General features: G+C 45.3%; 1 protein-coding gene across 1 annotated transcript in view; it reads left to right on the top strand.

Moving 5' to 3' along the window:
* The first annotated feature begins 1403 nt into the window (after positions 1-1403).
* RHCG (Rh family C glycoprotein) overlaps positions 1404-25354 on the top strand; it is a 78776-nt gene continuing 54825 nt past the window's right edge. Inside the window, exons 1-3 of the mRNA XM_060260219.1 lie at positions 1404-1638; positions 17728-17914; positions 18873-19023. Coding sequence (XP_060116202.1) covers positions 1431-1638; positions 17728-17914; positions 18873-19023 — 546 coding nt within the window. The 5' untranslated portion in view covers positions 1404-1430. The remainder of the gene's footprint in view (positions 1639-17727; positions 17915-18872; positions 19024-25354) is intronic.

Below are 25354 nucleotides of genomic sequence, written 5' to 3'. Positions count from 1 at the left end.
ATATAATTATTATTTTTATTATTATTTGGCCCACAGGCTACTTATTTGACACCGCTGGTCTAAATAGATGTGTTAGAATTCTTTTATTTGTTTGTTTTACTGTTCTCTTTGTCCTACATAGCACTTAACTTACAGTTATTATTATAGCTCTTAAATAAAATTGTTACTCTGCCTGGGTCCTCATGCCTCATTTGGTCACTGAGAAGATAAAACCTGCTGGAAAGGAAGTGGATAAAGAGGTTTAGTGGGTGTTCTGAGCCCTCCCAAGGAGACCCATACTTGAGAGGTGGCAGCTATTAACAAGCTTTTCTAGTTGCTGCCCATGACAGGAGGGTCCCAGCAGGAAAGGCAGAGCACAAGAATGACTCCAGAAAATCTTCATCTGTGAGTCAGGTGAATCACCTTATAAATGGAGTGAAGCTGGCATCTTTCTCCGACTTTGCTCTATTTAAAATATTTGTATCCAGCTTAATTTCCTTAGACTCAAGGCAGCTACCTTGGGCATGCAAGCCCTGTAAAAATGTTAAGATGCATATATGTACACTATCGTTCTATAACTAACTTAACACTATCATCCTAGAACTAACTTAACTGTGTCCCCTGTGAACAATGCTCCTGTCCATTGGGTCTTCCAGGGATTGATTCTGGGATCTTCTACTTGAAAAACAGATGCCCTGTTAGTAATCCCAGGGTTTCCAAGCAAATCTCTACTACTGGGAAACTAACCTGTGAGCAGAGCTTTTTTTGTAGAAAAAGCTCAGCAGGAGCTCATTTGCATATTAGGCCACACCCCCTGATGCCAAGCCAGCCAGAATTGTGTTCCTGCTCAAAAAAAGCCTGCTGGTGACCTTTCTCACTCAAAGAAAGTACTATGTTACTAAATCAGGGTCACAAGCAGATATTGGCCTGAAATCCCGTTATAGGGATGCCAGGGATTGAACCCGGGAACTTCTGCATTAAAAAATGCCCTATCATAGATTCATGGCCCCTCTCCACACTGGAACATATCCTTCTGATATGGCAAAGCTAGATTTCCAGTTTAAACTGTAATCCAAGTATTTGGTGCACTGGTTTTGGAAGCTTGTTAAGTCCAAATCCCTGAGGGCCCTGGGTGGATGCATTTGGTTGTTTGTTAAAACAAAAAGCATCCACTTTACCAAGAAAGAAATCTCTACCTTTCTAGGTAAAGGCTTCACCCCTTTCCTTGTAGCTATGCTCAATAAAGTGCATGGCTGTATTAACCTAGCTATGAATGGGTGCTCTTGCTGCTTTCCTGAAGTAGCTGTTATGACTGACAGTCACCTAGTCACACCCACACTCCCTAAAGCTACATAAAATGCACAACCTTCCTCCAGCAGCTGGGACTGTCGTCTCTCTACCACTCAACTGGGCTGTTGGTTTTTGCTGAAGAGCAGAAGATCAGTGAAGCCATGGCAAGGATCAGCCTGAATGCAAAGAACACAGACATGCGCTGGCGCCTGCCACTGGTGTGCTTACTTTGGGAGATAGCCATGATCATCCTCTTTGGAGTCTTTGTGCGCTTTGACCCAGAAGCTGATGCAGCTGGCTGGACAGAGAAGAAGTATGAGAAAAACATTACCAGTGACGTTGAGAACGACTTCTACTTCAGATACCCATGTGAGTCATATTAAACATACTACCTATTAATACCATTCTTTTTTTTGCCCTCGTGTAGACCCTACCCAGACTTCTGGGTGGCATATATGAGTTCATGAAAGCTGTATTCCACTGGCTACTGGTTCATCTTCATCTGGACTGTCTACTCTGGACCTCTGCAGACTTTGGGCAGAGGCTTTTCTTGAGGCAGCTGCTGCCTGAGATCCTTTTAACAAATGAACTGATTAAAGCTAGTACCCTCTGTATCGGCTTCACCACTGCATCCCCTCCCCCTGTAGCTTATGAACAAAGGAAACAGTCTTGCAGTGAAGTCATTGCCTCCCACTCCCAATATTGTTTCTTCTTGACTAGAGGTCTCACTCCAAAGTCTCAGAGCCAAATGGCTTGTGAAGCTGGGCTTCTTAACACACATCCTCAGATGTATAAAACTGCAACATCTTTCTTTCTCTGGCTGAATTGGAGCTGGCAGAGCTGGGGTTGGGGTGCTGTGCTTTCTATCCCTGCGTGTCGCTTCCACAACCAGAAATCGCTCCCTCAAGCTGCTTTGAGCTCAAAGATGGGAGTTTGTCTTTTCCCCTCAAGACTCAATAGGACCTATTAAAGCAGTGTGCGTGAACAGGCATTTCTAATCAGGAAAGGGCACGCGATAGAGGAGAGGCCTCAGTTCACATTGTTCCTCCCTATGCATGTATTTTTTGGAGCTCTTATCTATACCTCTTCAGATCCAAGCACAGACCCCAACATCTCGCTTGGGCCTCAGGTGCAAGTTTGTTTCCTAGCACTGCTCTTTGAGTGCATAACTGGAGATCGTTGAGTCCGAACTGCCTGCTTGTAAAGCTGCTTCTGAGTTTTTGGCTTCCCCTACCTGTGGCTATGCATAGAGGCTAAATCTTCTTTATCTTGTGAGATAAGTTAGGCTGAGATAGTGACTGGCCCAAGGTCTCCAGATGGGGACTCAAACCCAGGATGCCCGTCTCTTGTTTCCACGGCTAACAACAGCCAGGGGAGAGGCAGTACATGCATTTTTACTTCCTGCAAACAATGCTCTAGGTGAGGCAGCTTACTTTCTAGACATATTGTGGCTACAGCCTGCCAGGAGAATGGAATAATAATGCATTGTCAAGAGTTTAAGCAGCTAACAAGAACTGCCATTCTGGGGACCCAGCCCTGAACGGGAATTTACTTCGGTTCACCTGAGCATAACATTACAATGTGGTCTACCTTGTTTGTGAATTGCTTCAGTGGAAATAAAAGGAAGATTCTGTTTTCCTGTTAAGCTAACCTGAGTTTTTCCAGTCAACTTTGACAGAGGCGTTAACACTTTGGTATTAAGCTCCTGACTCATTGCACTTGGAGGGGGGGGATCACATGTTCTCCACTTAGGTTTCCTAAACAACTCACTTCATTAAACATGAGAATTTGTTAGTCCCACTGGTTCCCAACATCCTCTTGCCAAATTTCACAGCAATCCTAGATCAAGCCAGACTTGGGTTAATCATTAAACACCTTCAGATTTATACAATGTTGTTACTATATATCACCCTTTCCTTTTTCTGGGGAAGGGCCATGGCTGTATAGCAGGGCACCTGCTTTCCATGCAGAAAGTCTCAGGTTCAATCCCTGGCATCTCCAGTTAAAAGGACCAAGCAACAAGTGATCTGAAAGATCCCTGCCTGAGACCCTGGAGAGTGTCTGTCAGTCAGAGTAGATATGACTGACTTTGATAGGCAGGACAGGTCACACTACAGAAAAGTCACACAGTATAATACTGTGTGTGTTCATGTGTTCAACTAATGCTATAGGAAGAATAAAATATGCTTGGTATGAACCAGCTTGTCTCCATGAATACTATGTTTCCATGTATGTGAACCATCTTGTTTTCTTTTCACTACATGGTTGGAGGGAAGCGTGCATAGAACTCCTTTGTATTCTGCTTTGAAGCACAGTGGCTCAGCTGTGATCTAAAAGGTTCAAGTTTTGTCTCAGCAACAAAGCCATTAAGGGATCACAAGCAAGCCACTATTCCTAAGCCTCAGCCATCCCATCTGCAATATGGGGATAATGATACTGGTTTACCCAAGGGCTTGTTTCAGTTCTCTTCCTCTGTACAAACTTGTTTTTTTGTTCTTCATAGAAGCGCAACTGATACTTTTAAAATTAGCTGTAAATCTTAAGAGTATGTAATGATATTTCAACCTAACAAGACCTGGCCTATTCCAAGGAGAGAGTAATTACAATTTCAAAGCTTTTTTGTCATGGGTGATTCATCTCTGGTAATTCTTAAACAACCATGCACCCATTCTTTTGTCAGATCTTTTTGTGCTTTGTGTTTCTCTAAAACGTTTGGTTTTTGTTGAAGCCTTTGGGATTCAACAACTATGGCTTAACCCCACAAAATTCTCAACCTTATATCTGATTTACGTTAGAGGGCTAATGAGCTTGGAAAAGTCTTTTAAAAAGGGAGCAATTCAGATTTGGGAGGTCTCGTGTATAGCATATATAATTTTGGACATAGCTGGGTGCTAGTTTGTATCTTATTAGATGCTCCATTCCCTGCTTTGTTTTAAGAAGTATTAAATTTTGTCCTTCTTACTCACCTGCCTAAGAGGCTCCAAGGCCCTGGAAAGTGACAGATATAATTTTACATCACTGAGGCTGATTTCTGTCTCCAGAAAACAATGGAGGGGCAACAAGAGATTTGTAAACTTATTTTGAATAGTAACTTGAAAACTTTTCTGTCACCTCCCACTACATGTATATGGTGCAAACGTCTCCATATAATGGTAGTGAATTTTAAAGATACTTGTCAGAGGAAAATATAAAAAGGAAAAAATCTAGAGTCTTCTGGTTCTGTTGATTTTTGAGCAGCTGAGCTGTATATTCCATTAATAGAAATCCCCACCACCACCACCACACTGCAGTCCTGTTCACAAGTTCTTTTTACCATTTTTCAAAAGTACATTGTGAGATTGGATCACAGATCTCTCATGTAACGTGCAGTTTGTCTAGACTCCTTTAACATTCTTTTAAGGGGAAAAAGGCCAGAGCTTCTGAACAATTTAATTTTTAAAATAATAAGCTTTAGAGTACATTTTAAGTGCTTTATATACATTAGTTCAGAAATCCTTATAATAATCTCTGTAAAAATTGATCAGGACAGTAGTTTCTGTGAATCATATTTGGATTCCATCCTCCTCCTGAGTTTAGGGCAATAAGTGGTTATCCCATTTTTGGTTTTGCAACCACCACCGTATATAGTTGGTTGCATTAAGAGAGATTGGCTACAGGTCATCCATTGGGTTTTGTGGCTAAACAGATCTGAACCCACATATCCCTGCTGCTCCAAGTTCATAATCCTATTTCCACAGTATGGATGAGGCAGAGACAATTGTAGTGGCTTTCCTAAAACTGTTAGATCACAGCTCATCATTTTAGGAGGTGCTAGGTATAAGCTTGCCAGGTCCCCAGCATCTCACACCCTGAGATGGCCTGGGGTCTGGTGGTGTCACAGTGAATAGCAGTATTAATGGTAAATCTTCTGCACATCACTAAGAATTGTATCAGAGGATATCTGTGGACCTGTGGAGTCACAATCTTGTGGCTTTGATGAGAGAGAGAGACAGCATAGATATTTGGTAAGGGCCCTGAACAGGATCTTGAAAGCTAAGCTGGGCTAGTCCTGGTCACTACTTGAATGGGAAACCACCAAAGAAGTCCAAGGTTGCCACACAGAGGCAAGCAATGGCAAAACACTCTTGCCTTGAAACCCTCAGGAGGGTCACCATAAGTCAGCTGCAACTTGACAATGCTTTCCATCACCACTGAGTAAAGGCCCTTGTTGCCTGAAATTGGAGAGCAGCTGCTAGTCATTTGCAAAAAAAATGAAGATAGCTCTCCTGTGCCTGCATAGGATACTGTTCTATGAGGCAGATAAAGTCTAGTTCATGGGTGTCAAACACCTGGCCCGTGGGCCAAATCTGGCTCGCCCAAGGCTTTGATCAGGCCCCCAGGGCTCTTTTCTCCCCCCTCCTCCCCCTTCTATCCTTACCCTTTGAAGCTCCCAGGCTCTTTGAAGTTTCCAGGCTGAGACTCTTTCAAGCTTTGAAGCTTGCAGGCTGAATCCCAGGTTCTCCCTGCCTTTCTTTGCTGGCTGTTGCAAGGAAAACGTGGGGTGGATTTTAAAATCCATTCCACATTTTCCTTGCAGCTTTGTCTGTACTCTGCAATGGTTTCAAATGGAGTGGAGATGGTTACATTTTCAGCTTTCCTATAGCTAGCTGAAACTCATGCTTCCTGGAGTTGTGTCCTTGCAAACAAGGGTTGATGCTTTCAGCCAGCTTCTCTCTCCTGAATGGACCTAACCTAGTGAGTACTCTAATGTGGGAACCCACAGTCAAAGGGAGATATTATACTGGAAAGGCTTTGCCAATCTGAGTAGACTGGTGGGGAGACGTTTACAATGCCATTTGTTTTCACAGAGACAGAGCCTTATGCTTTTTCTTGATGTTTTATTTTAAAAATTGCATTGCCAAATTTCACTAGTCCCCCACCTTTCCAACTTAAACCATTGGAAGGGTTTTAAGCATGTTTGTATTTTAAGTTTTAAAAAATATCTTTAATTGGGTTTGTCAGTGTACATTATAAAGTTTACATCTCCACTACCTGACATATTTTATGATACTCTTGGCCTGGCCCCACAAAGTCCCATTTGTGTCAGATCCGGCCCTCCTAACAAATGAGTTTGACACCCCTGGTCTAGTTTGTTCAGCCACTGCATTGTAATGATTGCCAAAGATTTATTTACACAGGTAAGGCCTTTACTTGCATTCTCTGTGTTCAGTAACTGAGTGCTTGAATGCATGAACTGATTATCTGGAAAAAGGGCTGTGTGTCAGACAGCAAAATATGTCTGTGGCATCATAACTGTGATGGCTAGTTTGCAGCAAGTCATCAAGTAAAATCATGCATCCTCACTGTGCAGTGCTTTGGTTGCTACTCATGCAAATAAGGCCTGAGATGAAGATGGGAATGCCCAAACTTGAACTGTAACTGGTTGACAGATCACACCCAAAGACTGCTGGGGAATGGTTCCTCATCCTCTTGGATAAGAATGACAAGTGGAGTGTCTCAAGAATCTGTCCTGGGAATCTGTCCTGCTTTGGTCAACATCTTTATAAATGATTTGAATGAAGGAATAGGAAAGGAAAGGTCCCCTGTGGAAGCACCAGTTGTTTCCAACTCTGGGATGACGTTGCTTTCACAACGTTTTCACAGCAGACTGTTTACGGGGTGGTTTGACATTGCCTTCCCCAGTCTTTTACACTTTCCCCCCACCCAGCAAACTGGGTACTCATTTTACTGACCTCGGAAGGATGGAAGGCTGAGTCAACCTTGGGCCAGCTACCTGAATCCACCTTCTGCCAGAATTGAACTCAGGTCATGAGCATAGAGTTCAGATCGCAGTACTGCTGCTTTACCACTAGAGGGAATGCTTATTAAATTTGTAGATGATACTAAATTGGGAGGGGTAGCAAATATGGTAGAAGACAGAGTGAGGATATGAATGATTTTGATAGGCTGGAAAACTGGGCTAAAACTGGTCTAAAACATGGTGATAAATATAAAGTTCTGCATTTAGGTAGGAAAAATCAAGTGCATCATAGGGAAGACTTATCGTGGCAGTAGTATGTGCGAAAAGGATCTAGGTGTCTTAGTAGAGCATATATTGAACATGCGTCAGCAGTGTGATGCAGTAGCTAAAAAGGCCAATGCAATTTTGGGCTGTATCAACAGAATATAGTGTTCAGGTCAAGCGAAGCGATGGTATTGTCAAGCATTGTATACTCATTCTATACTATAGAAGCTGGATGTCAGAATTGTTACTTTTATATTATAGAATCCAGACTTTAGAGTTGTTACTAACCCAGAATTAAATATGGGCACATCAAAGTAGCAGCCCCCACCTTTCCTCTTTTGCTTTTACTAACAGATGCAGGAATGTCCTCTTTGAAGATAAGACCTCCTGGGAATTGTTCTCAGGCTCAGCCAGGCCTGAACCCAGGATGTGCTAGCTGCAATATAGATAAGGAACCCAACGTGTGAATTTCACACGTGAATGTAGAAATGTTTATCGAACCTTTGATGTGCCATTTTAAAGCATGTATTCTAGTGTTACAAAGTATCAGTTCCAATCTTCAGCTCGAATGAGCCACATGGATTATCAATAAACCTAACTTTGTTTCAGAATCCAAGGACTGGTTATTTTGAAATCTCATGCTTGACAGGTATCACTTTGCTCTGCTCTGGTTAGACCTCACCTAGAGCATTGTGTTCAGTTTGAGCAGCACAATTTAAGAAGGGTATAGACAAGCTGAAACGTGCCCAGAGGATGACAACAAAGATGGTGAGGGATCTCATATGAGGAAAGGAGCTGGGTATGTTTAGCTTGGAGAGGAGACAACTAAAAGGTGATATGATTACCATCTTCAGGTATTTGTAGGGCTGTCATAAACAGGATGGTGCAGAGTTGTTTTATGTTGCCCCAGAATGTCAGACCAGAACCAACAGATTGAGATTGAATCAAAACAGCTTTCAGCTAGACATTAGGAAGACCTTCCTGACAGAGTGTTTCCTTGGTGGAACAGGCTTCCTTGGGAGGTGGGCTCTCCTTCTTTGGAAGTTTTTAAACAGAGGCTAGACAGCCATCTGACAGCAATCCTGATTCTGTGAACTTGGGCAGATCATGAGAGGGAGGGCAAGAGGTGTTGCATCAGTGCTTAGTTCTCGTGGCCCCTTCTTACATGAAAGAAGAAACAAAGGGGGAAGAAACCTAACCATGGAAGCAATATGGGTACTCAGAAAGCTTATAACAAACTTAAAAATAACAAAGTTTTTATTACACAGTGTAGCAATTGACAATTAAAAACAAGAGATAGAGATGCTAAAATCCAACCTATAGAAATTGCACATCAACTGAACATGAATCACATAACAGAATGTCTCATAAAAAGCCACTAGGTCTGATGCATTTCAGCTATAAGCGGCCTAAAACCAAGTAGCATACATTTAAAAACAAATTACAAATGTAAGAGACAGGCAGGTTTGTAGTATTTTATTTTGTATAAACAAGTTTTATTAAGTTTTAACAGGGAAGATTAGGGAATTGAGGGAAGGATCAGGGATAAGGTACAGAAAATAAAAGAGTAGATTACATTTATTACTACATCAAGAAAGAAAAAAAGTATAATTCATTATACCTGCAAGTACCCAAAAGTAATACATATTACCTTTTTGGTATACTATATGGTACTATGATATACTATATACTATAAAATTTTGATATACAAACTTTTTGATATACTATAAAATCCTACTATTTAGTGGGAAATTCCGGATTTTTATCTGTCATCTGTGCTCATACAAAACACATCTATATATTTTTAATCTACACCAAACAACAAAGGAAGAAAAAAAAGAAAAGGGAGAAAAGTTCAAATTCTGGTCTTCAATACTATCTTATTAGGCAAGACATTTCTGTATATAACAACAGCAGCTGTATATTGGCAACATTTCTCATATCTAAGTTACAAAGGAGTCTCAAGGTTAACAAAACTTAAACCAGCTTCTCATTAACCATGAAAGGCCTTTGAATTAAATGGGTACAGTTATGATGTGCATGTCTTATTAGCAAATGTTGATAACTTTAGCAACCTACTTGAAAAGCTAGCTCTCTTTAACAAGCAAAAGGGGTGGATTTCCTAAGAAAAAAAATAAACAAGGGAGAAGAGTTTTTACCGCACTAATCTCTTACAACAAAGAACAGGGCAAGAACTCGCCCTCCCTAATTGTTACCAGAACTTCACACTAAACTGAGAAAAGAACCCTTGATCTATAAGGAGAATTCATCTCACTTCCATCAAGCTGCACTTCTAACTTTTCTGGAATACAAAAGAAAGAAAAAGCTCTCAGTGGATTATTCATTAACAAACATCTCAATACATAAGGATAAACGATAGGGGCCCTCCTCATCTACCATTCTATAAAAGGGTAAAAATAATCAAGGTACGTGCACAATTTCTTTATATTCCCTTTCATATATGCCTTCTTATATGTGTGTGCATACCTGTATATGTATGTATATAAGTAATTCTAACTACAATAGTTCAAATTCTAATTAAACAACTTAATTTTTTAGGCTTATTTTAGCATGTATTTAAATTTTAAGAGATTATGCAAGCTATTAGTAATAAAAAACCCTCATTTTTAACAATACATTTTTAAACTTCATTATGGCTTTGAGATTTGCAAAAAATTACACCAAGCCAAAACAAGCTACCCATTCAATTTAAAAAATAAAATATTAAATAGACCTGCTTTAGATTTGAAGAATCCCTAAAAAAAAAAGTTTCAAAATTGAATTCCAAAATATTATGCCCATTAAAAAATTATCTTATAGTCTCTCTCTTTTAATTCATATAAAAATGTAAATCCCCTAATTAAAAAAATCAGAATATCCATTCCAAGATATTACGTCAGATCCATAGTTTCAACCCACTGCATAGTAAAAGATTATAATTTCTTCTTAAAATTTTTCCAAGATCTAATCATTGTTGGACTTGTCATGAGACTGCTGATTGTAGATCTAATCCTTGTTGGGCTTGTCATGAGACTATAGATTGCATCAACCGATTTTTCCCCTTCATTGCTAAACATTTTTACAAAAAACTTTAGAGCCGGGTTGAAGTTACTCCCCCCTTCCTTTGTCTCAGTGAATTGTAGGATCCTTTTCTCTTGCATAGCACATTTTCTGCATCCATTTTAAGATCAGGCAACACCGTCTCAAACCGTTGGCTTTCCACTTTTCCCCACTTCTGAGGCAGATTTTGTGCGCCTTGATAACACTGGACTTGCATGTTTTCCATATTTTCATTTTTCCAGGAGTTTTCCCATTTGAAGAAGATTTTTTGGATTTATATCCTGCCCTATACTCTGAATCTCAGAGTCTCAGAGCGGCCACAATCTCCTCTACCTTCCCCCCCCCCCACAACAAACACCCTGTGAGGTAGGTGGAGCTGAGAGTGTTTTTACAGCAGCTGCCCTTTCAAGGACAGCTTCTATGAAAGCTATGGCTGACCCTAGGCCATCTCAGCAGGTGCAAGTGGGAGGAGTGGGAAATCAAACCCGGTTCTCCCAGATAAGAGTCCGCGCACTTATCCATTACACCAAACTGGCTCTCATTTGCTCCTTAACCAATTCTGCTAAAAGACCAATTCCTTGCCTTATGGAAAGAATTGTAGCCATAAAATCTCTTGAATTATTAATCTCTGTATGGTGAATCATTTTCCTTACAGTTATAATCAGTACGATAGTAGAAATCAGAAAGTAGGTTCAAAGTGCCAGGCTAAAAATCCAGAAATCTAATTCTTCTCATATAAAGTCACCTTTCACCTTTCATCAAGCTTTAGTATTTTGGTAGTCCAATTATCGCTTATTTAATTTTCAACCAGATCTGTCCACAACTATATACTCAGTCCAATTCCTTTTACTTGAAATAAAGACATAAGCTTGTTCTTTTAATTTTAGAAGCCTTTCTTGTTGGGGGTGTCTTTTAGTCTCCTCCCCCTTTTTTGAACATTCAAATTTGGTTTATAATAGGACTTTAGCTGATAGGTTGCATTCCCAAATAAACTTACTTGCAAGGTATAGTTCGTTAGTTGAAGTAGAAAGACGATTAGAAAGAAATATTTTGTTACTGGTGGACACAGCTAGTGCCATGCAAAATGGCGATTGTCGCAGTGAGGCTTCAGGATAGACAAAGAACCAGGTTTCGCCCACCGACGAAATCTGTGGGAATGTCGCATCCCATGCTGTCAGGACTCCCCCTCCAGGGGTCCCTTCGGGTATCTGAATGTCCAGACACCCCTCGATCTGCTCAATTTGGGGAGTTCACAAGAGCTGCGAATCCCCCACCCTGCTGAGCCAAAGCTGGAACAGGAAAATTCGGGTTTGTAGCATTTTAATATGAAGGTGGGTTTCACATGAAAATGTTGAAAGCAACGCCCTCAGGTTCTTTGATTGTAATGTAATGTAATGTAATGTAAAATTTTATTTATATCCCGCCCTCCCCCGCCAGAGCAGGCTCAGGGCGGCTTACAACATTTAAAATGAACAATACAATAATAAAACATTAAGAACACATTAAAACCAATCAGTGATTAAAACATTCCTAGACTAACAGTGGCGGTAAGAATTATTAATTTAGCAGTAAACATTGGTACCATCATTAATGAACGCCTGTTTGAAGAGGGCGGTCTTGCAGGCCCTGCGGAACTGATTGGCTAGCCAATTAAAGTCAGTCACACAGTGAGACAAAATTCAGGCAGCAAAAAGGTTTATTTTAATAAGGAACAACATGTAGCCAAAAGTTCAGCTCAGTTATTCACTGAGCTCCAGTTGTGTTCAAACTTTTATACTCTTGGTTTCTCCTCCCAGTTCTATCTCATCTGCAACATCACTACACATGTGTACTTCAATTTTCTTTGTCTCTAACATCCATTAATCTTACATTTGACAAACGATGTTTCTGGCTTATTTTCAACTTTATATGCATCCTTTTCTAGACACTGACCTTCACATCATCTTAGTTGGCTACTTTCCCAGACTTTCCATCTCTTATGAACTCACAAGTTTAAATTCATGTTACAAACAAAACTTAAACTTTTTTCTACTATTTAACATTGCTTCTCTGTGTTACCACATACAGGGCTCATTTCCAGCAGGAATGCACAGGAAGGATGTTTGGGGAGAGAAGAAACAAAGTATTTATTTATTTTATACCTTATAAGGCAGCAGCACATGGTGAAGTTCTCTGCCTGTTTCTGCTCCAGCTCTGCTTCTCTTGCAGTCAGCTGGTGCTTCAAAGGCTACAGTATCAGCTCTTCAAAGGCAGTATAGGCTCTTTGGAAATCTGGCCGCACCCCCTTAGCCCTGCAAGGGGAGAGGTTGAGGCCGTGTTTGGAGTTACTGCCTATCTGACGATCCTGCTGGACAAGCTACTGATCGGTAAATTGTGAGGAAGGGGAGGATGGACTTCTTTGGATGGAGGAGGGTGGTCTTCAGCCTACACTAAAAGGCTGTCAAGCATCGTGAATTTTCTAGTTATTATAATTGTCAGATCATAGAATTGTTACTAACCATGAATTAGATTCAGGCACATCAAAGTAGCAAACCCCCTCCATTGCTTCTTTCGCTTTTACTAACAAATGCAGGAATGTCCTCTTTGAAGATAAGACCTCCTGGGACTCATTCCCAGGCCCAGTGAGGCCTGGTCCCAGGATGAGCCAACCGCAATAGAGATAAGGAAGTTAGAGTGTGAATTGTTTATAGAACCTTTGATGTGCCATTTTAAAGCTTGTATTCTGTTGTTACTAAGTATCAGTTTGAATACCTAGCTCAACTGAGCCACATGGATTATCAATAAACCAAACTTTGTTTCAAAACCCCAAGGGCAGGTTATTTTGAAATCTCATGCTTGACATTTTGGAACTGATCCTTTATTAAGAGTTCATCTGATCTGGCAACTTTAAGCTGGATGGCTGAAAGAGTACCAGATAACAGAGAACCTACTGATCCGCTTGAAGGAATCAAAGTACGGACTCCCCCCTGGCACATTGTTGGGACTCGGAGAGTCAGGGGGCGTGGGTCCCCATTGCATGTACAACAGCTGTTCATCACCCCTAAGAAGTGGGCACCGCGTACCTCCACAACCCTGATGGATGAAGCACCAGCATGCCACGAGGTCATCCTGTTGAGGCCTTTACGGGACATCATAAATAGATCCCTCTTGGAGGGGTGCTTTCCATCATCTCTAAAAGAGGCTTTGGTCCGTCCCCTCTTGAAAAAAAGTACAGCGGATCCGGCCGAATTGGCAAACTACCGACCGGTCTCTAATTTACCGTTTTTAGGTAAAATTATAGAGAGGGCAGTGGCGTCACAGTTGCAGAGCTTTCTGGATGATGCTTCCATCCTAGACCCTTGCCAGTCCGGCTTTCGCCCGGGTTACGGGACGGAGACAGTACTGGTCGCCCTGGTAGATGATCTCCAACGGCACCTGGATCGGGGCGGTGTGGCGGTGCTGATGTTGTTGGACCTGTCGGCTGCGTTCGACACGGTTGACCATCGGCTACTGACCCGCCGCCTCGCCGATGTAGGGGTGAGGGGGTCTGCCTTACAATGGCTTGCCTCCTTCCTCAAGGATCGGGGACAAAGGGTGGCAATTGGGGGCGAGCTGTCCCAGAGGCGCACACTGGACTGTGGAGTGCCTCAGGGGGCAGTTCTCTCACCAATGCTATTTAATATCTATATGCGCCCCTTGCCCAGATTGCCAGGAGACATGGACTTGGGTGCCATCAATATGCGGATGACACCCAACTCTATCTGTTAATGGACGGCCGGCCTGACTGCGTCCCCGAGAATTTAGACCGGGCCCTGCAGGATTTGGCAACCTGGTTGAGGAAGAGCGGGCTGAAACTGAATCCAGCGAAGACAGAAGTCCTTTGTCTGGGTCGGGGCGCTCAGGGAGGGGAAATACCTCGCCCGGTCTTCAACGGGGCGCCGTTGAAAGCGGCGCACCGGGTTAAGAGCCTGGGAGTTTTACTGGAGCCTGCATTATCAATGGAGGCCCAGATTGCAGCCACTGCCAAGTCAGCCTTTTTCCATCTAAGGCGGGCAAAGCAGTTGGCTCCCTTCCTAGAGCGCCAAGATCTGGCAATGGTGCTTCATGCAACGGTCACCTCGAGACTGGATTACTGTAATGCCCTCTACATGGGGCTGCCTCTGTACCGAACCCGGAAGCTGCAGCTGGTGCAGAACGCAGCGGCTAGACTGTTGCTGGGACTCCCTAAATGGGAGCACATACAGCCTGGGCTGCGCGAACTGCACTGGCTGCCAGTTACATACCGGGTTCGTTACAAAGTGCTGGTCATTACCTTTAAAGCCCTATATGGTCGAGGACCTGTCTACCTTAGGGACCGTCTCTCCCCATATGAACCCCAGAGAGCACTGAGGTCAGCCGGGAAAAACTTGCTGACTATCCCTGGACCGAGAGAGGTGAAGTTGCAAAGCACCTGTAACCGGGCCTTCTCCTCTATAGCCCCGAGCCTATGGAACCAACTTCCAGAGGAAATGCGGGCCCTGCGGGACCTAGAACAGTTCCGCAGGGCCTGCAAGACCTTCCTCTTCAGACTGGCTTTTGCTGATGAAAATGGAAATTGCGAAAGAAACCGCCATCAGAAAAAGTAAACATAGCATTAGCACTTTTAAAAATTAATCAATTTAATTTTAAAACTTAACCAGATTTTAATTAAATGCTTATAATGTTTAATGTAATTTTATTCATTTGTATAATTTAACCCTGAACTATGTTGTTAGCCGCCCTGAGCCTGCTCCGGCGGGGAGGGCGGGATACAAATAAAATTTGTTGTTGTTGTTGTTGTTGTCATTATTGGAAGAGGAGCCTCTGTGGGTAGATGTAATAAATAATCAGAATTGGAGATGATTTGGGGCTCTATTGAGGATAGTGGAGTATAATTAGTATCGTGGGAGGATGGGTAGTTTCCAACGTCATGACATGGGGATTTAACTTGTGCTGCCATACGGGGGACCAGTGAGATCAAAGTTGAGCTGGGCTCGGTAGTCAGTGTACAATTGTCATTCACTCCAATCCGAGAACTGTCCTGCAGGGCCGGGTTGCAGTTCTGGTGCAGACTTGCTTGCATTACCAACCCCTTAAGCAGGCCTCCATCTGGCTCCTGGTTTGAAAGGGCTGCAGTAGGGATAACACAGTCTGCCTCCATGCTCTCATGCAGCGTAACATCTGCAAAACTAGCACATCGATTCTGGTCTGATCTGCACTTGAGCAGCTGGGTTTTCTATAGCTCGAATCTGTCTATGATCCATTACTGTTCTCTCTCGGGGAGTTCCACAAATGCATCTTGGATACCCGCTTCCATTGGAGTGACATCTGATAGCAGATCTGATAAGTAAGACACAGATTTATTGTTTGCAAAGACTTGGCAAACACCAGAGTCTTTCTGGTTGACCACACTCATTGCTGCGCTTATGTTCTTCTTAGGGCTTATGCGTGATCTGAGCTGGTGACTTTCTTCTTCATATCTCACTTCCGAGCAGAGAGAAGCCAAAACAGTGTTCATGTAAACACGGGTTGGAAAAATCCCCTTGGATATCAAGTGCCCTTTGTTTCTAAGAGGATTGAGGGGATTTCTGAAGTACAGAAGGATAATATAACTCTCTGTGTCTGATGCACTCTCGGCAACAGTTCTAGGTCTTTTAAGTCAAATGTCTTTAACTGGTTGCCCAATAAGATCTTTAAGTGCTTTTTTACTAGCATTTTTGAGTTCCAAGGGGGGAATTCTTCCATTATATTTACAGAGAGTCAAATTAACCTTGGTAGGTAATGGCACTAGTCGTTGTGAACCAGTTGTAGCTATTAGCTCCTTATCTCTGGTAGAAATGTCCTCCGGAAGAAGAGGAGACTGCTGTATAAGCACCTTTGTCACTCCATCCTTAAGAGCTTCAGTCTTCCTATCAGACATATTTGTTAGGATGCTGCTTATAGAATCCATTTTATGGTGCAGCAAATGGATCATTTTACAGAAGTGGTCAATAGTTCTAGCAATCAGTTGTAAAATCTCTGAGAGATGTGCCAGCATTTTCCTCGGTTTCAGGGCCCAAAGGTTTTAGGAAGCTGACTAAGTCTAGCCACGCCCTTCTCACGCTGGCATGGGCCTCTACTCCAGACTTCCACCGCCACTTGGGTGCAGTGCTCAGGCGCTGCCATACTGGGGTGCAGGGCTGCTTATGTGGGCCCCCGCCCATGTAAGTCACCTCCGCCCCAAAATAAGTGAACTTAGATGGGCGTAACTGGGGCGTACACTGACATAAGGCTTAGTTCTTTTCCAAAGGACTTTCGGGGGTGGGGGCTTAGAATTGCACTGTTAATTTTCTTTAAGATTCACCCTTTTAACAAAGAAGGCAGTTTGCCCAATTATTTTTCTGTTTTCAGAGATTCCTGTTGTAAATCTTTATCAGTTCCTATTTTGACATATTGTTAAAAGATAAGCATTTCTTTACTTATTAACAAATTCTATTTGTATAGCTCCTTGCCAGCTCATTAAAAAAAGAAAGCTCATCCTTTTTATTTGCTTTGCCACTTCTCCTGGAGCTCTCAAAGCCTTTTTCCAGAAGCTTTCCCAAAGCATTTCCCCAAAGATCTATGAAACAACAGTCAGCAGAATATCATTCAAGCCTTTGAGCTTCCTCTACCATGTCATTAGCACACATGGAAATGTTGGATACTTGGCCAGAGACAGAATAATTGGAGAGAGACACTGTCCTGTTTGTGGGTTGGCTCAGAATTATATACAGGCCTGATTACGGTTGCTAGGTCTATGTTTAAAAATACTTGGAGATTTTGGGGAAGGATCCAGAATAGGGCAGGGTTTGGGGAGGGGAGGGGCCTCAGCATGGTACAATGCCATAGAATCCACCATTCAGAGCAGCCCTTTTCTCCAGGGGAGCCGATCTCTGCCAGCTGGAGATTAGTTGTAAAAGTGGAAGATCTCCATGCCCCATCTGGAGGCTGGCAACCCTAGGCCTGTTATTTTGTTATGTTATTCATGTTCAGTTGATGTGCAATTTCTATGGGTTGGATTTTAGTATCTCTGTGTATCTACCTTGTTTTTAATTGTCAATTGTTGCACTGTGTAATAAATATTTTATTTTTAAGTTTGTTATATTCAGCCATCTGAGTACCCATGTCCCCTCTTACATGCACAGGGAAATGCTGACTTCCATTTTTTTGTGGTCAGAAAGCAATTTCTCCAGGCCAATTTGGCCAGGGATCCTGGAGATTTTTTTGCCATTTTCTGGGCATGAAGCAGGGGTCACTGGGGGTAGGGAGGGAGGTATCTGTGAATTGTGCAAGGGGTTGGACTAGATGGCCCTGGAGGTCCCTTCCTGCTCCTTGATTTTATTGTTCTATGATTCTATGTCTACTTTTCCTTAATGCAGCTTTCCAAGATGTCCACGTGATGATTTTTGTGGGCTTTGGCTTCCTCATGACATTTCTTCAACGCTATGGGTTTGGAGCTATCGGCTTCAACTTCCTGCTGGCTGCCTTTGGGATTCAATGGGCTCTCCTAATGCAGGGCTGGTTCCATACTTTTGAGAATGGGAAAATACTCATTGGAGTTGAAAGGTAAGAGGAAATTTAGTCTGAGGGGAGTAGGGAAATTTTCTTGATTGAGCTCAGGGGAGGGACAGTGGCTCAGTGGTAGAGCATCTTCTTGGGAAGCAGAAGGTCCCAGGTTCAATCCCTGGCATCTCCAAAAAAGGGTCCAGGCAAATAGGTGTGAAAAACCTCAGCTTGAGACCCTGGAGAGCCGCTGCCAGTCTGAGAAGACAATACTGACTTTGATGGACCAAGGGTCTGATTCAGTATAAGGCAGCTTCATATGTTCATACGTTCATATGTATGGCACACTGACTGAAAGAGACAATAATCCTGTTGAGAGACTGTACAAAATGAATCTTAGTACACATGTCAAGTCAGCTTACAGAAGTAGGATCCTCCCCCACCTCCAGGCCCAAATTCTGCATTCTGAATTGCTGTAGTCCATTGCACTTCCTCATTTTCTCTTTGCTCTGCAGATATAAACCAAGACTCATTCTTGCATTTGGATTAGCAGAACTGGAATGGACTATTCATGAAAATGAGCTTTGTGGCTTAGCACCATTTGAGCAAAAGACAAACCACAAGTAATCCATACCTCTCCTGCTCTTAAAATTTGATAGGGGAAGGGGAGGTGCGCAAGAGAAGAATTGAATGGGAGAAGAAAAAAAAACAGATTGACAGGTCATTGCTATGCCTCCACAGGCTAGTCTGGTCTTTCCAGAACTTGGAAGCTAACCAGGGTTGGCCCTGGTTAATACTTTGATGGGGGAACATCAAGGAAGACCAGGGTAACTACACAGAGGCAGCAGGAGCAAACCACCTCTCAACGTCTCTTACCGTGAAAATTGTACTATGTCACTATAAGTCCATTACAACTTAATAGCACCATTTCTCCAGAGAGTCGCCAATATTTAAGGTGGTTTCCATTATTTATGTTGCTCTTTTCCTGCCCTATGCTGACTCTTTCTCCTCTTCCCCTCAGTTTGATTGGTGCTGATTTCTGCGTGGGTTCCGTTTGCATTGCATTTGGTGCTCTTTTGGGCAAAGTCAGCCCCATTCAGGTGCTCATCATGACTTTGTTTCAAGTTACTCTCTTCTCTGTGAATGAATACATCCTGCTGGACCTGCTCCACGTAAGCCTATTCTATTTGCTTTGTTAAAAAAAAAACCCAAACCCAGAGAAAATTCAGATACTCTGTGCGTTGCCAAGTCCCTGTTTTTTTTAAAAAAAACACTCTGTAAAAAAAACCTCAGCCTACTGTCTTTTTCTCTGTCTTTAATATGTATGGGGCAAGGCTAGTCTGATCTTTCCACTTTACATTGATCTGGATGGCCCAGAGTGGCCCAGACTCATCAGATCTCAGAAGCTAAGCAGGGTTGGCCCTGATCAATACTTGAATGGGAGACAGCCAAGGAAGTCAAGTGTTGCTCTGTCAAGGCAAGCGATGGCAAACTTCCTCTGTTCATCACTTGCCTTGGAAACCCACATGTAGGTCAGCTGCAAGTTGATGGCACTTTCCAGCACTAGTGATCAGTAGTGTGATACTTATGGGCAACATGGTGCTGCTGATGAATTTCTTGCTTCCCACTTGCTTCTTCCCCCCAAAACATCTCTTGAGCCAGTCTTGTCTCCTTCTTCCTCATTGGAGAAGGAGTTCCTTCAGAAGACCCCAGAAAGTGTCCCCTTTGGGTCTGCCTGAAATGGTAATTCAGAAATAGCTGCAACAATCATAGGAGGATACTCAGCTTGGAATCTCCTAACATCTTTCATTGTGGTACCCACTGCCCTTCTCAGAATTCAAGGGCTGCCCTTGAAAAGTGTTAGAAACTTCACTTGGTATGGAACATTGCAGCCAGTTATTGACTGGAGTGGGTTGGAGACCCTTTCATTCCAGTCTTGGCCACCTACACTGGTTTCCAGTTTGTTTTCAGGCACAGTTTAAGGTGCTTCACAGCCCTATATGGTTTGGGACCAGCATACCTGCAGGACCATCTAATCCCTTACGAACTTGCCTGGTAGTTACTGCTATCTTCAGGGACCTTGCTTCAGGTACCCCTACCTTCTGAGAATAGGCAAGTGGCAACCCCAGAGAGGGCCTTCTCAGTCATGGCACCAAAGCTCTGGGACTATCTCCTCTGGAAAATTAATTCTTTCTATTGCTGTTTTCTGCCAGCGGCTGAAGACTTTTTAAATTTCATTTGGCATTCTCGCAATGATTCCTCCTTCCTAACCAATGTTTTATGTTTTGTATGCATTTTAACTATTTTATATGTATTTCTGTTTTTAAACTCTTTAAAAAGTTGTTTTATTGAGGTATGTTTGGGGGAGTTATTTTAATATATGTTTTAAATTATGTATGCTTTAAATTGTTAGCTGCCTTGGTGGCCCTGGTAAGAGTAAAAAGGCTGAATAAAAGTTTTGTAAATCAATCAATAAATTAAGTGTCCACAGGTGAACCTCTGGTTTAAGATTGCCCAAAGAGTTTCTTGGCTGAGTGAGAATTTGAACCCTGACTCTTTGGTGTGCATCTACCATTTTATCCCTTGATCCATAGCAGCTCTATTTTGAGTATATGGATGATTTTTCACTTAGGAATGCCAGCCTGAACAGATAAATCAGTCAAACAGATAATCACTGAAGGACCATTTCTAATTGGTGAAGCTACAAGATAAGGGCATGCTTGTTCATGCTGGAAGCTGTATTGTTTCTGGTCTGTTACTGTTAAAAATTAAAAATCATCCTTCAAACGATGATTGGTAGCAGTACTTATTAACATATAATCTTCTTCGTGGTCTCTGTGCATCACACTGATGGGAGTTAGGCGCCTGCGCCGATCTCGATCGGTAAACTTAAAAGCTGCGGATTTCCGCGCCGATGTCCCAGTGCGCATGCCCAGGAGCCCCCACCACGCATGCTCACTGCGACGGGCACGGACATCCCGCCAGTTCTCTTCTGACCGCCGCGCTGATCAGTCGATCTACTTGCTTCGGTCGGTGAACTTTTTTTCCTTTCTTTGGATAGCATAGTTAGCTGTAGATAGTTTTCGTAGTTATAGTTGTAGTTGTTAGTTAGTATTAGCTGCTTGTTTTTGGGGGCGTGTGGGTGGAACGCGTTGGGTTTTGTTCCTCCCCCCCCCTCCCCTGTCTTCCCGCCTTTCTGGCGTATGGAAAGGCGGTGGGGATTTTTTCGGCGGTGCTCCAAGTGCGGGAGCAAAATAGCTCCACCTGACGGGCATTCTCTCTGCCTCCTGTGCCTTGGAGAACGACATCGCCCCGACTCTTGCACGCACTGTGCAAAATTCTCTAGACAGACCCGAAAGAACAGAGCGGCGAGGCTTGCGGCGGCCCTCATGGAACAAACCTTGTCTCCGGTTTGTTCTTCGGCGGAAAAGACAGACCAGCCTGTCGCTACCAACCCGACATCGACGTCTTCGATGGTCGATACCGAGCGCCCTCTTTCCGACGCCGAACGGCACGTGAAACGCACTGCCCCGGCTCCTTTGTCGGACTCCTCTATGCCAGCTAAGCGGTCTAAAGAGGATAAGGGCTTGGAGGGCGAGAGGAAGAAGAAGGCGAAAAGGCTGGATAAGCCGAAGCCGAAATCCTCATCCTTCGTCGCTCCCGTCTCCCCTCCGGACCCGACGGCTCCGATCATACCGCCGCTGAAGCTGCTTGCCTCCCCGATTCGGCCGCTAGCATCGATGTCGACGGAGCTCGTCATCTCCTCCGACTCCGACCAGGAGATCGAGCCCGGCCAGCGTCCCGACATCGATCCACCGTTTCGACCCCGTCCTCAACCCTCCCATAGTCCACACTCTCGGGACCAAGAGAGAGAACCCAAGGACCGATCGCCTAGGAGCCGCTCGCCTCGAAGCCGAGACCCTGCGCAGATCCCATGGGACCAGAGGCAATGGCAATATCTGTATGGGGCCTACCCCATGCAGCCGTCTTTCCCATGGCTCCCTCCTCATCAGCCTGATTGGGATCAATCCTCCGACGCCTCCTATCGGTCTCGGACATCTTACCGTCCTCCACGCCGTCCACCCTCCGCTTCGGTGTCGAAGGCTCCCGACGTTGAGAACACTAGACCATCGGCTCGGCATAGAGCCCCAGTAGAGAAGCCGAAGCCGAAACTTCCGGTGTCGCCGCCCGACCCGCATCTATCGGATCGTTCGGACTCACCTGCCAGATCGTCCAGGTCGCATGAGGCCTCGTCGGCTGACGAGCAAGACACTTCTTCACCTGGGGAACCCTCCCCTTCGCAGAAGACATCCGAGGAATAACCAATTTCCCCGTCGGAGGACTTAAAATCATACGGGGACTTGGTTAAGTGCATGGCCCAGTCGCTATCTCTCACCACGGTGCAACCCGAACCGGTCATCACCGACACGGTGTTCGACATCATTCAGAGGGATACCTCCACCGCGGTGGCCCTGCCTTTGACCAATGTCATGATGCATACGGCCAAGGCTTCGTGGGATAAACCCATGTCGACGCCAGTATCGTCTAGACGCCTGGATCATATGTACCGAATCCAGGAAGCCGGGGCGGAGTTCCTACATAATCATCCTCGTCCGAACTCCATCGTTGTCTCGTCGTCTTCGCGAGCCAAAAAGACGCACTCCACTCCTCCCGATAAAGAGGGGAAGAAATTAGACTCTATGGGCAGGAGGCTGTACTCTGCTGGGTCCTTGGGCGTTAAAATCGCCAACTACGCGGCCTGTATGGGCCGTTACCAATATGGCCTTTGGGACCAGGTTTCGACGCTCCTCCCCAGCCTTCCCGAGCAGACCAAGGTCGCCCTCCGCAGACTGCAGAAAGAAGGTATGCTGCTAGCAAAGCAACAATTGAACTCCTCCAAACACTCGGGCGACACCTGCGCGAAGACACTGACGACCGCCATCGCGCTGCGCCGCCACTCCTGGCTCAGATCTACGGCCCTCCAACATGATACCCAGGCCTATATAGAGGACTTGCCGTTCGATGGATCTGGTCTGTTCAGTGCAACCACCGACTCGGTGTTGCAAGAAATCGATAAGAGCATCAAAACGTCGAGGAACCTGGGGGTCTCCGCCGCACGGCCTCAGTCCAAACGACAAGGACCAAAGCCTTGGAACAGGAAACCGTTCCCCAAGTCGCCGGACCAGCCATGGCGCCCCAAGTCTGCTTCGCCATACTCCAAGCAACAGTACACCCCCAAGCCGAAGTACTCTCCTCCAGCTGGCCAGCCCTCTAGGCAGAAGGGTTCCAAGCAACCCAAGCAGGGCCTTTGACTGCCTCCCGGCCCTCCTCCCGTGCCCTTCCCCTTCCTTGGACCGTACCCGCCTCTTCCCATATTTGAAGGCCTGGGCGACCATTACGACTGACAAATGGGTCCTCGGCATCGTTCGAAGAGGTTATGTTATAGAGTTTTACCAGCACCCTACCACCCCCACCTTCGTCTCTACCAACCCCACGGACACGTTGAGGGAAGAAGTCGTATCCCTTCTCCAGAAGGATGCTATCGAGCGAGTGCCCTCAGACCAGAGCAGGCTCGGGTTCTACTCCCGGTATTTTATAGTGCCCAAGCGGGACGGTGGCCTACAGCCCATCATGGACCTCCGGGCCCTGAACTTATTCATCAGCTATCACAAGTTCCGGATGACATCTCTGCCGAGCATCCTTCCCCTCCTAAACCACGGGGATTGGATGGCCACGTTAGACTTGAAAGACGCCTATTTCCACGTGTCTATTCACCCTTTCCACCGGAAATTCCTTCGATTTACAATTGGCTCAGACCACTTCCAGTATCGGGCCCTCCCCTTTGGCCTCTCTACAGCCCCCAGGGTCTTTACAAAGACTATGGTGGTGATTGCAGCCTTCCTACGGCTACAGGGCATCACCCTGTTTCCGTATATCGACGACTGGTTGCTAGTCGCACCTTCTCGAGAGACTCTGTTGTGCCACATCACCGCTACCCTCGCACTGCTGCAGAACCTGGGCCTACAGGTGAACCACAAGAAATCTCGGCTCCAGCCCTCGCAGAAGGTCCAGTTTATCGGTGCCATCCTGGACTCCCGGGTCTGCAGGGCGTTCCTGCCGCCAGATTGGGCGGAGGACATTATTCAGGCGGTGAAGACTCTCCAGGAGTGTCCGGTCGCCTCCGCCCGCCAACTGCAGCGGCTGTTAGGCCTGATGGCCGCTACAACCTCGGTGTTGGTTTTTGCGAGGCTTCGCATGAGGCCTCTTCAACTTTGGTTCCTGGCCCACTTCCAAACCAGGAGAGACTCGCCAGAGTGCCGCCTGACTCTCCCACCAGAGATCCTGCATTCCCTCGACTGGTGGACGCGGAGGACTCATTTGCTAGAAGGAGCTCCCTTCCATAAGGAACCTCCTGCCCTCACGATTACCACGGACGCATCCCTGTGGGGCTGGGGGGCGCATATGAAGGGGTTTTGTGTGGGGGACCGATGGCCCCAATCCCAGGCAAGCAACCACATCAACTTCCTGGAGCTCCTAGCAATATTTCACGCGGTGAGATCCTTCCACAAATTCCTGCGGAACAAGACGGTGGCAGTTCTGACGGACAATACCACGGCTATGGCGTACGTGAACCGACAGGGCGGCACAGTTTCCCGCCGACTCTGTGGCCTAGCCTTAGCTCTGTGGGACATGTGCATTGCCCTAGGAGCCTCACTGGTCGCCACTCACCTCCCCGGGAACTTGAACACCCAAGCGGACTTTCTCAGTCGGGGAGGCGCTGCCAGGCACGAGTGGGAGCTCAATTGGACCTTTCTGCGCCCTGTCTTCCTGGCGTGGGGGACTCCGGAGCTCGACGTGTTCGCCACCAGGGCGAACAGGAGGTGCCCTCTCTTCTGCTGCAGGGGCGGGGCGGACCCGCTGTCCCTCAGGGATGGACTCCTGGTGCCTTGGACAAGGCACAAGGTTTATCTCTTCCCTCTGCTGCCCCTGATCACCAGGGTGATCCAGAAAATCATCAGAGAACGACCAGAGGGCATTCTTGTGACTCCCTGGTGGCCCAGGCAACATTGGTTTCCCCTGCTCCTTCGCCTGACCGGTGGGGTGTATCACCACTTCCCGCAGGCCCCGGACTTGCTGCTACTGCACGGAGGGCAGGTGGTGCACCACGACATACCGCAACTGAAGTTGACGGCATGGCGCCTCCCGTAGAGTCCTTGTCGGAAAGGACCCAGTTCGTGATGCTAAGTAGCAGGAAACCCTCCACTCGTAGAGCGTACTCCTACAAGTGGGGAGTGTTTGTTCAATTCTCTTCTTCTCGGTCTAGCGACCCAGTGACGGCAGGTCTGCCGGTCATCTTCGACTTCCTACTATCCCTACTGGACAGGGGGCTCTCGGTCTCCTCCGTCCGAGTGTACCTCACGGCCATTTCTGCGCACCATTCGCAGTTGGATGGGCATACTGTGTTTGCCCACCCGGACACTAAGCGCTTCCTGAGAGGGGCTA

This window comes from Heteronotia binoei, chromosome 19 (genome assembly GCF_032191835.1).
Source record: "Heteronotia binoei isolate CCM8104 ecotype False Entrance Well chromosome 19, APGP_CSIRO_Hbin_v1, whole genome shotgun sequence".
Classification (NCBI taxonomy): Eukaryota; Metazoa; Chordata; class Lepidosauria; order Squamata; family Gekkonidae; genus Heteronotia; species Heteronotia binoei.
The sequence above is the reverse complement of the archived record's forward strand: the minus strand, read 5'-3'. Positions and strand labels throughout refer to the sequence as shown.